The 12194-nt window shown below is 39.5% G+C and overlaps 1 protein-coding gene across 1 annotated transcript in view; it reads right to left on the bottom strand.

Annotated features, from left to right (window-relative positions):
- The window catches only part of NDUFS4 (NADH:ubiquinone oxidoreductase subunit S4), a 47732-nt gene extending 36632 nt beyond the window's left edge, over positions 1-11100 (bottom strand). The window contains exon 1 of the mRNA XM_064736636.1: positions 10932-11100. Within this exon, the coding sequence (XP_064592706.1) occupies positions 10932-11017 (86 nt within the window). The 5' untranslated portion in view covers positions 11018-11100. The remainder of the gene's footprint in view (positions 1-10931) is intronic.
- Positions 11101-12194: the final 1094 nt, after the last annotated feature.

The raw sequence follows: 12194 nt of genomic DNA, 5'->3' as shown, positions 1-12194 counted from the left end.
TGTTGCACAGCCCATAACAACTATCAACTAAATTTACATTCTCTAGTTAGAAAGCCTAATAAAGTTAAAAAAAGAAGAGAGAAAAGTTGTGGAGGGTGTAAAGACAAAATACCCAGGTGACACATTTGCTTTGTTTGTGCTTTCTAAATGTCAAATTCCCCACACACACATTCAGGCATTCATAGAACTTGACAAAACTAAAAACTGTGCTCTCTTTATAGAAGGAACAACAAAAGTCAAAGGGTTTAATTTCAAAACTGTGAGGAATGAAACTAATGTCCCACATCCCACCTCTGTCTTATTTTGTGCATTTTGAAAAAGAGCCTTTGAATCATGTTAACATTAAACAGAAAAACAGAGTAAAGATTCCTCTGTGTTTGTAAACTGGTTTATGGCACAGCATGGTCCTGTATTTCACCCCTATCCACTCCTACTGATTTAGCCCATCAATATGACTGCATTTACTAGCTAAATAATTTCTATTCTAATAATCCAAGGCCTGTAAAATACAGTATATATATCTATATATATATATATATATATCTGTATGCATATCTATGTATATACATACATACATGCATATATACATACATATACATACATATATATATATACATACACACATAAAAGGCAACTTCTTTCTTATTTAATGCTCTCAAATACTTGAACCATAAACTACAACACAAAAAGGAATTCTTTAAAGTGTTACTGGAAAATTACATCTTGGTTTATAATGGTTCGTGAATGTCGAATAAGCTATTTGGCAAGTAAGCCTTAGCTGTTGGGCAGCTATGACAAACTGTATTTAAGAGCTATATATTAATGTTTGTAGTACAAGCCAGTTAGAGAAAGCCAAATGCCTTACAAATGGAACATGATATACAGGTTTCTTTTCAAAACTGTATGCTCTTAGGAGTTCTAGATGAGAATGGGATAATCTAGGTAATATTATTCTGCATGATTTAATTTCACTTGCTTTGTGAACTTCGCCTTGTCTCAGCTACCTTTCTCTTCAATTTCCTTTCTGACACTAAGCCTTTGTCCTCAATTCCTCTTTGAACTCTTGCCATTCCTCAGTTATCATGTACCTCAGCTACACTCCATGTCACACACCTTAGTCACACCACTTGATCTGTCAAGCCCACATGGTTCTTATACAGCTCTGAGGAGAAAAATCTCCACGATACTTCAATAAATTTTTGACTACTGAGTTATATTCAGAGAAGATACACCAATGGTGCCACCTTACATGCAAGAACATAGTCTGAGTTTTCAAGTGCTCTAACATCGACAGTCTGAAGACAAACTCTCTCAGACCAGGCATCAGGACTCTAAGGGCACCAGCAGGTCTTAATGGCCATGACCAGCCTCATACAGGACCTCCATGAACAGCCCCTGCCTATGGCCCTGGAGCTCCATTTAAAAGCTCAACTTTGGGTCTGGCATCATTAGGTGCACCCACCTCCAGCCCTGGTTCTGGCTCTTGCCCTGGTCAGTAAGGGCACTGTCCCTGCTGGGGTCACCCTCACTTTCCAGCTTGCCTTACCTTCTGGAGTAGACAGCCTTTGATGCTCCTTGACACTCTGCCTGTCATTAATTCCTATCAAATAAAATACAATACTGTTTTTTCCAGTCTATGCAATTAATCTGCACTTGGTTTTCAGCCTCATATTGCAACCAAAGCAAAGGACTTAATTTTTATGCAGTCTCTCTACAATGACTGATTTTAAATCTTACCTTGTTTTAAAATTATACTAACCACACAAGCTTTCAGTTGTGGGTACTGCCTTCTACAATACACATCTGAGATGAAAACAAACAGCTGGCTGCAGTGTAAGCAACCTATGTGTCTCCCACAGGAGTTTTGAAAAACAAATTATCACACCAAAACTTTAACTCCTATTCTACACACAAGTGCAAGCAACAATGGCACTAGCTAGGAAAAAAAACCCCCTTCCTTTCTTTTGCATATTGCATCAGCATCTGCAATCTTGGAACAATAATTCTTTAAACTGATGGACAAATTATTGTGCACTTCAAGAGAAATATAATGAAACGACCAAGCTACATAAATGAAGTCTACATTCAAAGAAAGCTTGACTGCTCTGTTTTTCCATAATTATCTGATTTATTTCCATCTGTCATTATTTATTAATGTAAGCACACTTCAGAAGCATTTTTGAGAACTCACCTTTGAGAATAAAAATAATCTCAATAGCTACTCTATTTGTGTGTTCACTTATGCACCAATCCTCATGCACTGATCCCCTCCTCCTCCACTAGTACAATTCTTTCTTACTTTTCATATTCTTACTATCTAATCAGCTGTTAGCTCTCTCTCTAAAAGGAGACTGCAAGTATTGATATTACTCACGCTTTTATAAAGCCTTAAGGCAACACTGGTGCTTTCGAAGCAAACCTCATTCTTGAATTTCAGATCAAATAACATGCAGATTATTTGTCTCTTTCTCTGGTAGGCACGAACACTGGCATATGAAAATATACCACTCTTGTAGAATTTTCCTTCCAATAACTTACCACAGCAGATGCAAATACTCCTTGAATATGTGACAGAACGGTCAAAGCTACTGCATGAAGAGCTTTCTGCCTTTTTCCTTCATTTGAAATGCAGCAAAAAGATGGTACATTGTAACTTCTGAAAATGCAATATCCATAAAAATCTTAGCTTAAAACTTACTGAAATCTATAAAAAAACATGAAGAACTCAACAGCTCTCATCTGCAACAGAAGTTTAGTTTGGACTTCAATATAAATAGCATCACTAACACTTAGCGGATTACTTCATTAACATTTAGCAGAAGATTACTTCAATAGACTGATCACAAATGACAATGCCAGAGGTGTTCACGTATAAAATAAACATTCATAAAAGGTCTAAAAATATTTGTATCAAATACATAAACTCTGACTTTAAAAAAAGGAACCAGACTTGTTTATGAACTCTTTCATGTTAAGATCCCAGTAATAAGCAGCTGCAAGAACTGTTTGCCCACACACATTCTGGAGCTGCCTACAGACTCTCTTGTTGAGTCAAAAGTTACTTTACTTCTTTAACATCCATCATAGGTCAAATGAAGATTCAGACACAAACTACTGCAGCCAGAAAGAGCTAAGCAAATAGTACCTAAACGTACTATTACACTGCCAGGAGAGAACAACTGCCCTTTGAAACTCAGACAGAAATAATACCATTAATTTCTTAGGAAATATGAAAACACACATTATAAAGAAGAAAATGTGAACTCTTCAGCTTACCTCCTGCTAGTTTAGAGATTTCTTTATTCAGAAACAAAAAAGGACGCAATCTTAAGATACTTCAGAGGTATATTTTTTAACATGGTCCGAATCAAATGCTTCCAAAAGAATTTTAAAAACTTAGCAAAATCCACTGTACTATCATAAGAATGAAAACCTACACATGGGTAAAACATATAAAACATTTAGCTATTAAGGATCATACAAATTTACTGAAATTATTAGTATGAAATAGGAGCTGTTAAACTTGGGGTTTTTTTTTAAACTAGTTGTGAGTAGGTTCACGCTTCCCTGCTAACTATAAAATTCTCAGCATTTCAGTCTCTTAAAACAGTCAATTTCATCTAAGATGGACAATAATAAGGTCAGTTGAGTCAAAATGCTCAAACCTATAGTAAGGCAAAATCAAGGCAATTTTTAAAATCCAAATAGCTGTATTTTTCCACTGTGAGTTAAATCTGTTGAACGTGTTATATTAAGCCTACATCAATAAAGCAAATTTTATTATTTTGGTAACACAGATTTGAAACACTGTCCATTGACAGTTGGCATAATTATTCCCTTTCCCCATGTATCCATCTGGTATTTCATAATCTTACTACTGACTAATTTATTTGACAAAAAATGTGGTTCAACTTAGTGTAACAAGTTCTACAATTACATTTCTCAGACTTTGAGATATCAAATATTTGGTATTAGGATATACCAACATGAAAGTCTTTTCTGTAAGAATGTTTGAGGGATTTTCTTGAAAATAAAGGGTCATTTTTCAAATGCAGTGTTAGTTTCTGTTTTAAATTGTCTAGTCCCTGAAGGAAAGTATTATGTCCTTCTGTTTTAAGATACTACTGCCAACAAATTTCACCTCGACCCTACAAAGCTTTTTTGAGGGTCTGTTTGTTTGTTTGTTTTGAGGGTTAAATTCTATATCTACTCCACTTCAAATATTCTAAGTAGAGAGAAGATTATTAGGTTCTCAAATCAGTAAATTTTTGAAAAAAGTTATTATCACGTGTAACAACACTTTTAAAATTAAAAGTATGCCAGACTTCATGTAAGCAAGCTGCAGTTCTGATCCCACAATAGTCAGTTGCCACAAAACTGATTAGAAGAGCATTCACTTGTGTTAGTGGACAAGGAAGAGCATTGCTTATTTACTAATAAGCTTTCAACAAAATATAATTTACACATCTGTCTGTCTCTGTATAACCTTTACTCTGAAAAATGTTATTCCTCCCCTCTGGGTTTCCAATTCCAAAACTGAAGGAACTGAATGTAATTAATACAAGTCACCCAAGTCATATGAGCAATAAGAAAGAACAACCTAGGAAGCCTTATCAGGAACATTTTGCTGTCATGATGCAAGTTCTACTTACTTCTCCATAAGTACATTAGAAAAACAGCCATTTCCAGAACAACACATCTCCTCTTTGCCCCCTTCTCAAACTTTGGCTCTCCCAAACTTTTTTTCCTATCTGCCCCTCTTACTTGCACATCTTCCTAACTGTCCTCTTCCTCCTCTAGACGAATTCTGAAAATATGCAAACCTTCACAAACATTGCAGGAATCCCAGACACTTTAAGAACTCAAATGAGATGAATGTGAGCTAACCACCAAACTACACAATACATAGTACTTTTCACTTTTTCACTGTGATGGAATTGTTCACATTGACAGCACCGTTCTACTGTTCCCATGCTTCATTAAATTCAACATCTTCATTACTCCGTGGGGGCCTTCCAAAGCTTACTCTTTCCACTCCCAAAGAAAAAAGGAGCACTCCTACACCCTACTTCCAATAAAATCAAACAGAGAAGGCAAAAGCAGGAAATCTAAGACACCCCTCTGGTTCACAATAGCTACTTAGATATTTTCATAATGGTGCAAACCCATGAACACAACAGACCTGAGTAAATTATTCTGTTGCAACTGCTCAAGTACTGATGAATTAGCAGCTTTGAGATACTACATAAAATACTGCAAAGGGACTGAAGTCATCCTCTGTATCAGAAATTTCCCCCTCTCTTCGTCAAAGCATGCAAAATGATTGTGGAAAGAGGGCTGTGCTTCACAAGAGCCAGACACAAGCCATTGTCAAAGGACCTGTGACTATAATAAATAACCACTGATATTGCTTTCAGTCACAGTGAACAGTCAAGACTCGGCTCCTAGACCCTCTCTTAACCACACAATCACTATCTGAACAGTGTGGACAAGAGTCAAAAGGAGTAGTTTTTAAAGGAATTACACACTTCAGATACATGAAATACCTACTCCCAAACTATGGCTTCAGGGTGTCTGCAAGACCAGACAACACTCACTGATGCCTTGGAGTTTTGTTTTTAAACTCATGCTCATTATGTGTATGAATAATGTAGTGGATTTCACATTTTTCTCCCCCTGTCTATGTCTATTTGTCTCTCCATATCTTTCACCTTGAGTCTTCTCCAATGCTCCATATCATCACAATCTCACAAGCAAAAAAAAAAAACCTGCGGGAATTTTATTCCAGATTTCAGTTTACTCCAGTGCTATTAAGAATCTCAGTAGGATACTGAGACTCAATTACAACCAAAATACATACTTAAGATAAAATTGTAAAATTCTAGCCAAATACACACTTTAAAAGCCAAATACATCTTTTTTTCCTGGTAAATAACCAAAATGAAACGATCAATAAACATCTCTTATACAGCTAAGGCAAGACTGCAAAAAGACTACTTTTTCTCCTGGTTTTTAAATTTTATTCCAGGTTCCCTATGTAGATCATATCAGTCACTGGAAGTAATTTTAACAAAGATAAATTATACAGAACTATGTTTTTTATTAATGAAAACCAAAGCTTCTGATGTGTCTGAGCCTGACAACACCACACATACTTTTATATATTTTGTGGTATAAAGGAAGCAGCAGACATGTATTACAGATGGATGAAATAATAAATAATACAACTTCTGCAACATGCTGCTTATTCCAGACTTGACAGAAACTTCACACTGGCTACCACTAACATTGGTGAAATAGTGTTTCTGTTAGCCAGTCAGGGCTTTGTACATCTTTAAATGGCTCTCTGCTGGTCTCTCTGCTGGTCTCTACCCACACCTAGCTCCACAAAGTCTACTAAACCATATTTTAATGTGTGCTTTGGTATTGAGATGCAAGAAAAATGTCAGTATTATTTCATTAAAGAAGAAGAACCAAACAATAACACAAAGGAGTAAGCTATTATCTTGCAGAATTATTATTTTTTTTAAGTTAGTAAGCATTTTCTCTATCTTTCATGGAAGGACAGGATAAAAAATTAAGACAGGAGTTTTTTTCTGTTTTAGAAGTCCTTTATTTTGCCACAAAAATGGCTACTCCCTTTTTTTCCTGAGGGGGAAGCCTGCTTATAAAGACAGTAACTGAAAACTGAGATATAAATGGCATCCCAGATTTCCTCAATTTTTTGAAAATTATTGAATAATAGGCTTCGTCCTACACAAGTGTCCATAATTCTTTACTTTCATAACCTCAGATATCCATTTATGATTGTGTCAGAGACAGAAGACAAGTCTAAGGCCTGACATATTTGTCTGCTGCGGTACGGGGAGACAGGATAACGTAAAAGACTCAAGATTAGTTGGTAAGACTAACCTTCAGTAATGAAACTATGTATCAGTCACTTGGTGGGATTCATCCCGCGAAATGGGAATAAAACACAATAAAACTGTTGTTGGCATGGAGGTGTGATCATGGGCTGTTATGATCTCATCTCATGCTGGCCCTGCGTGAGGTGATGCTGGAACTGGCCACTCCTGAGGAGGTGATACAAGGGGTGGTTCTGGGGTGGACGGAGAGGAGGACATGATGCATGCCGTTTTCATCCAGGGGATGTCCTGAAGGTGCACAGTCTACCAACCCACCCTGACTGAGCACCACGCTCCATCTCCTCCTACTCGGCAGCTCTCAAACATTCAGGGCTTGGCATGTATTTATGCAAAAGTGACTAACAAAATTGACTTGCTTTGCAATTCCTACTGCGTCCTGAGTTTTTTGTGCATGGGCATCCTCCTGAACCCATAACAATGATGAACCAGCAAAACCTTTGCTGTCATACTCAGAGTCTTTACAATAGCATCACAAGAGGAAGGTAACACATTTTGAAAAACCACTAAAAAGTGACACGAAAAATTCATGATCATGAAATGCAGAGAGCATGTGGCCATACTACACCTACACACAAAACATTCTTCTAGAGCAACAGAAATTAATTCTGACTCAAATATATTGTGATAGAAAGGGCTTCTCAAAAAAACACTCTGAAGTGTCTTAGAAACAAATATCTGATTCCCAGATATTTTCAGCAGGAATTTGTTTGATGTTTTCTTTTCCAGCTTCAACTGTCCATATTTCTAAGGGAAGGAAACACTGCAATCTTTTAGGTCAAACTAGTGAGAGCATGTTCAACATAATTTCAAGCTTCCTGAAAACTTCACAGATCTTACAGCATGAAAGGTTCAAAATAGTTTTTAGGCAAAGGAGACACTTTTACTTTCTCAATCATCTAAGGACTCAGTAACCACTGCTTAAGTGACTTAAAACAAGCACTCGGGACTTCACAAAGATATGAGGAATGTTGCTGCATGTTCTCTTAATTTCAGACTGAACACTTATGTCCATATTGTGGAAAAAGCCAGTACCAGTTTAGAATCATTGGGCAGCTTGGGCATGTGTACATTAAAGTGCCTAAGTATGTCCCAATAAAAGCAGTATTTGTGCTAGATGATGTCATAAAATTTCTAAGAACCAAATATCACTAACAGAAATCAGAACAGAATATCTCTTGTAACTCTTGGGAAGTGACCACATTATAATTTAATTGAACTTCTGAAAACTGGAGCACTATAAGAAGTTTCACACGCAAAGATCTACAGAAAAATGCACTGCAAATGAAGATACATCTTGAATGCTTAAAATTCAATCCTGCAGTCCAAACAAGATATATTACTCTCACAACCTAATTTAAGCAAGTAACATGAAACTTGCATTATGTTTTACCGAACAGTCAAACTTTACTCTGAATCTAAGTAAATAAAAGTGTAGGGCTGGAGTGATATAAGAGTCATTCAAATGCCCTCACAGTTGACAGTTCCAGAATCTTCTTAGGTCATCTCCTAAGAACACCAATAATTTTTATTGTTAGTAATTGTAACACCTGAATTTATTAAAGATACACATCTAGCACACTGGTTATAACACACTCTTTCTACAATTTTTCAATTGTAGAAATTGAAGAGATTACTCCACTAAAAACTCAGACAGACAAATACTTCCAAATAGACTCCTTGTACCAAACTGCATCTGTCAAAATACTTTTCTGAAAGGAAATCAGTATTGCAGGATTTATATATCCAATTGCAAGATATGCAGCAAACTACTGGCTTCTCCAACAAGTAGTCTTTTGGATAGGTGCCGATCAATTCAGCGGGAAAATAAACTTAAGTGATCTTTGGTAAATGTTCAGTTCTGTGAGGTCAGGAGATGTGAGACACCAAAGCTAAAAATAAGACTTGCACAATGGCAAATTCTGAGGCATCTTTCTGTATACATAAATTTATCTAGGCTTCTGATGAAATACAAAGAATTACATGCTCTGCATGAAAGATTATAGGGTATGTATCAAAGGAAGACAAACACTTGCATACGAGAAGCAATACAAAGTGAAAAAGAAAGAGATACACTTTCTCCTGTCTACTTTTATCTGATTTATCACTCACAATGAGCCCTAGGAAGACATTTTCAATTTAAAACATAGAACCCTAAATGCTTTTCTGTAATTATGTATGCTGATTCTCACTCCCAAGTAGAGAGACTACATAGGCTGGTTAAGAATAAAATTTCATAGAAATATTTTTCATATAAAGACATTTTATATTAAACAGTAATTGAAAAAATATTTAAGTTTCAGCGCCTACCTCACCAGGGAATAATTACTTTGCAAAACTTATGCAATAAATGACAGTCATAAGCATTCCCTCATACTGCCAAAACAATCTTATTCTGAAGTGTCTTCTCCTTATTCCACGGAAAATTTCTCATTCTAACAACAGGGATTACAAAACTGTGCACAAAACTTCAGGAGAAACTCATAATGCCCTCCTTCTTCTTCAAGAAACTTGCCCACCTATGATCAGGTCACCGTCCTAGAGAATGTGAAGCATAAGTTTCAGTCCCACTCAGGCCACTCTCCTCAACATCCCCCTTACTGAAAACACTAAGGGACACTAATTTTTCTTCACTCTCTGAGGCAACCAAGGAATCTAACTCAGTGTTTCAAAGAAGAAATCACAACTGAAGTGTACCCACCTCACATTTCCATTCGCTTGTCATACCCAGCCCTGCTACATCCTACTATTTTTTTTCTGAAATAATTACTTGAAATATAGCATGGCAAGACTTTACAACAAACAAAATTATTTTTAGCCGGAATTACTTGACTGATGAAATTCACAACATGGGACAGGCAATAGTTCTGACAATACCAGAGGAGTAGAAGGGCAGAAGGTAACAGCTGAACATGAACAGCAAGTTTCTGGATTGCTGCAGAGCATCTCCTAAATTCATACCCACAGATTTCAAAGCATTTTTAAGAGACTGACAATTAACCTTCAACACCATCAAACAGGTGCCATTTTAGGAGGAAGAAGGCAGCAGTATCTAATAGGAAAGTCAGAGGATAAAAACGTACAAAAACAGTAGAGCCATAGTTCTTGCTCTGCATGTACATATAGTTTTCTCTACGTGTTTCTATAGGCACAGACACATATTTATAAACATATATTTAAAAACCCCAAGAGATTAAAAAAAATTAAATTACTAGAGCAAACCTGTATCTGTTAATATCTAAAGACTTAAAGAGCACAAAGAGAAAAACCTCCAAAACACAACTAAAGGCAGTGAGCTACATTATTTGTCCTGGCTAGACTGACACAAGCCTTGGGCCTGTGAGATGCACAACAGTAACAACATGCGCGCATCTTCAACTCGTGGTTGGGTCACGTACAGGACTTCTAACACAGGTCTCTGCATTAAAGAAACAAATAACAAAGTGCCACCTAAAATTATAAAGACATTTCCAATATTATTTTTAGAAAATCGGCGAAAAAACAGATATATTCAGCCTCTGAAAAAGGTAAAAGGTTTGTTTCGAAAAAGGGATGGCGAGGAAATGCAACACGATAGAAAAGAATGTAGTGGGGTGCAAATCTCGGGGAAGACTGCTGGCGAGGTGACGCTCCCCAGCAGAGAGGCCGCGACGAGCAGAACTCGACCTCCGGGCACGGCAAGGACATTGGGCGGGCGGTCACGGCGAGGCAGACAGCAAGGACGGGCAAGGGCACGCACCGACAGACGGGAACAGGCAAGGACACGCACGGGCACACAGGGACAGACAAGGACACGCACGGACTGACACGAGGGAAGCCCCGGCCCCGCGCCTGCTGCCAGCCTGGCCGCCCCCCACCCGCGTCGAGGCCTACGCGGGCCCCCCGACCCAGCTCCCCGGGCGGCCGCGGCGGAGGTCCAGGCCCGGGACGGCCTCCTCGGGCCCCTGCGGGCGCCGGGGTGCGGCGGTGCCCCCCGGGCGGCCGGCGGAGAGCCCGCGGTGCCGTTACCTGGGCGGCGGCGGGCGGACCGCGGCCGCTCCGCTCCGGGCGACGAGGCCCCTCAGCGCCGCTGACATTGAGAGAGACGCCGCCATGATGCTCAACGCAGCCGCTGGGAGACGGCGGCGCCGCAGGGCCAAACCTCCTCCGCTCGGACAGGAAACGCGAAGGCGAGGGCGGAACGAGGCGGCGGGAAGAGGCGGCAGGAAGAGGCGGCGGGAAGGGCGGGCAGGGAGGGCAGGGAACGGGGCTGGGATGGGGAGCGGTGGGGAGAGGGTTCGGCAGAGGCAGAAGGGAAGGGCGCTGCTGGCCTGGTGGGAAAGCAGAACTCATGTCCGGAGCTCCGGGAAGGCGACACTCGGGTGTTCGGGGTGCAGGCCTCCTTTTTCCCAGTTACGTGCTTGGCCCAGAAACATTTTTTAGCAGCGTTGGTTGTGACACCATCTTCTTTATGGGCAGAAGCTCAAAGACAGGAAATTTAGGTTCTCTATTCGAAGGCAGTTCTTTACTGTGAGGGTGGCGAGTTACTGGAACAGGTTGCCGAGGGAGACTGTGGACTCCCTAATCCTTGCAGTGTTCAAAGCTGGGTTGGATATAAAGCCTTCAGAAACCTGGACTATGGAACCAGAGATGTGTCCCTGCCCCATGGCAGGGGCATTGGGACTAGATGATCTTTAAGATCTGTTCCAACCCTTAACTTGAAGATTCTGTGGCTATGGATGGCAGGACAAGCCCCAGGGAGGGCAGGTATCTGGGCTGGCAGGTTCCCTGTGCCTGGAGCCCTCTGTCCTGGGCACAGAAGCTGTGGGATCAGGTAATTTTGGCCCCAATCTTTCCCATTATATTTTGCTGACAAAGTGGTGCACTCTGTACAAAGACTTGAAAGTGTTGGTACATCTTCTTGCACCTGCTAAAAGCATACTTCTTAGATTTGCTGTCTGAAATGGATTCACATTCTTAGTTCGCTGAGATAAGGAAGCCTCTAATGGTACTGTGGCACTTTCAGGAGTTCTTTTCTGTTTTTAAACCAATTCCTGCCTTACCTCCTATAGCAAGGAAGACTGACACGACCGCTGGTCTCTTGAAGTGGAGTCGAATTTATAATGCATTAACTGTAAACTGGAAGCAAATAACAGTACTCATGCCCTACAATAATGAGGGTTCTGTGTATGCGGCTGAAGAAGACAGATGGCTATAAATCAGAAGTCAAGTATGATTCTGTTCGGTGCCAAAAGCTCAAATGACATAAAGTTTCCAAAAACACATGGTGCA

This window comes from Zonotrichia leucophrys, chromosome Z (assembly GCF_028769735.1).
Source record: "Zonotrichia leucophrys gambelii isolate GWCS_2022_RI chromosome Z, RI_Zleu_2.0, whole genome shotgun sequence".
Classification (NCBI taxonomy): domain Eukaryota; kingdom Metazoa; phylum Chordata; class Aves; order Passeriformes; family Passerellidae; genus Zonotrichia; species Zonotrichia leucophrys.
Note: the sequence above shows the minus strand (reverse complement) of the source record. Positions and strands in the feature narration are given on the sequence as shown.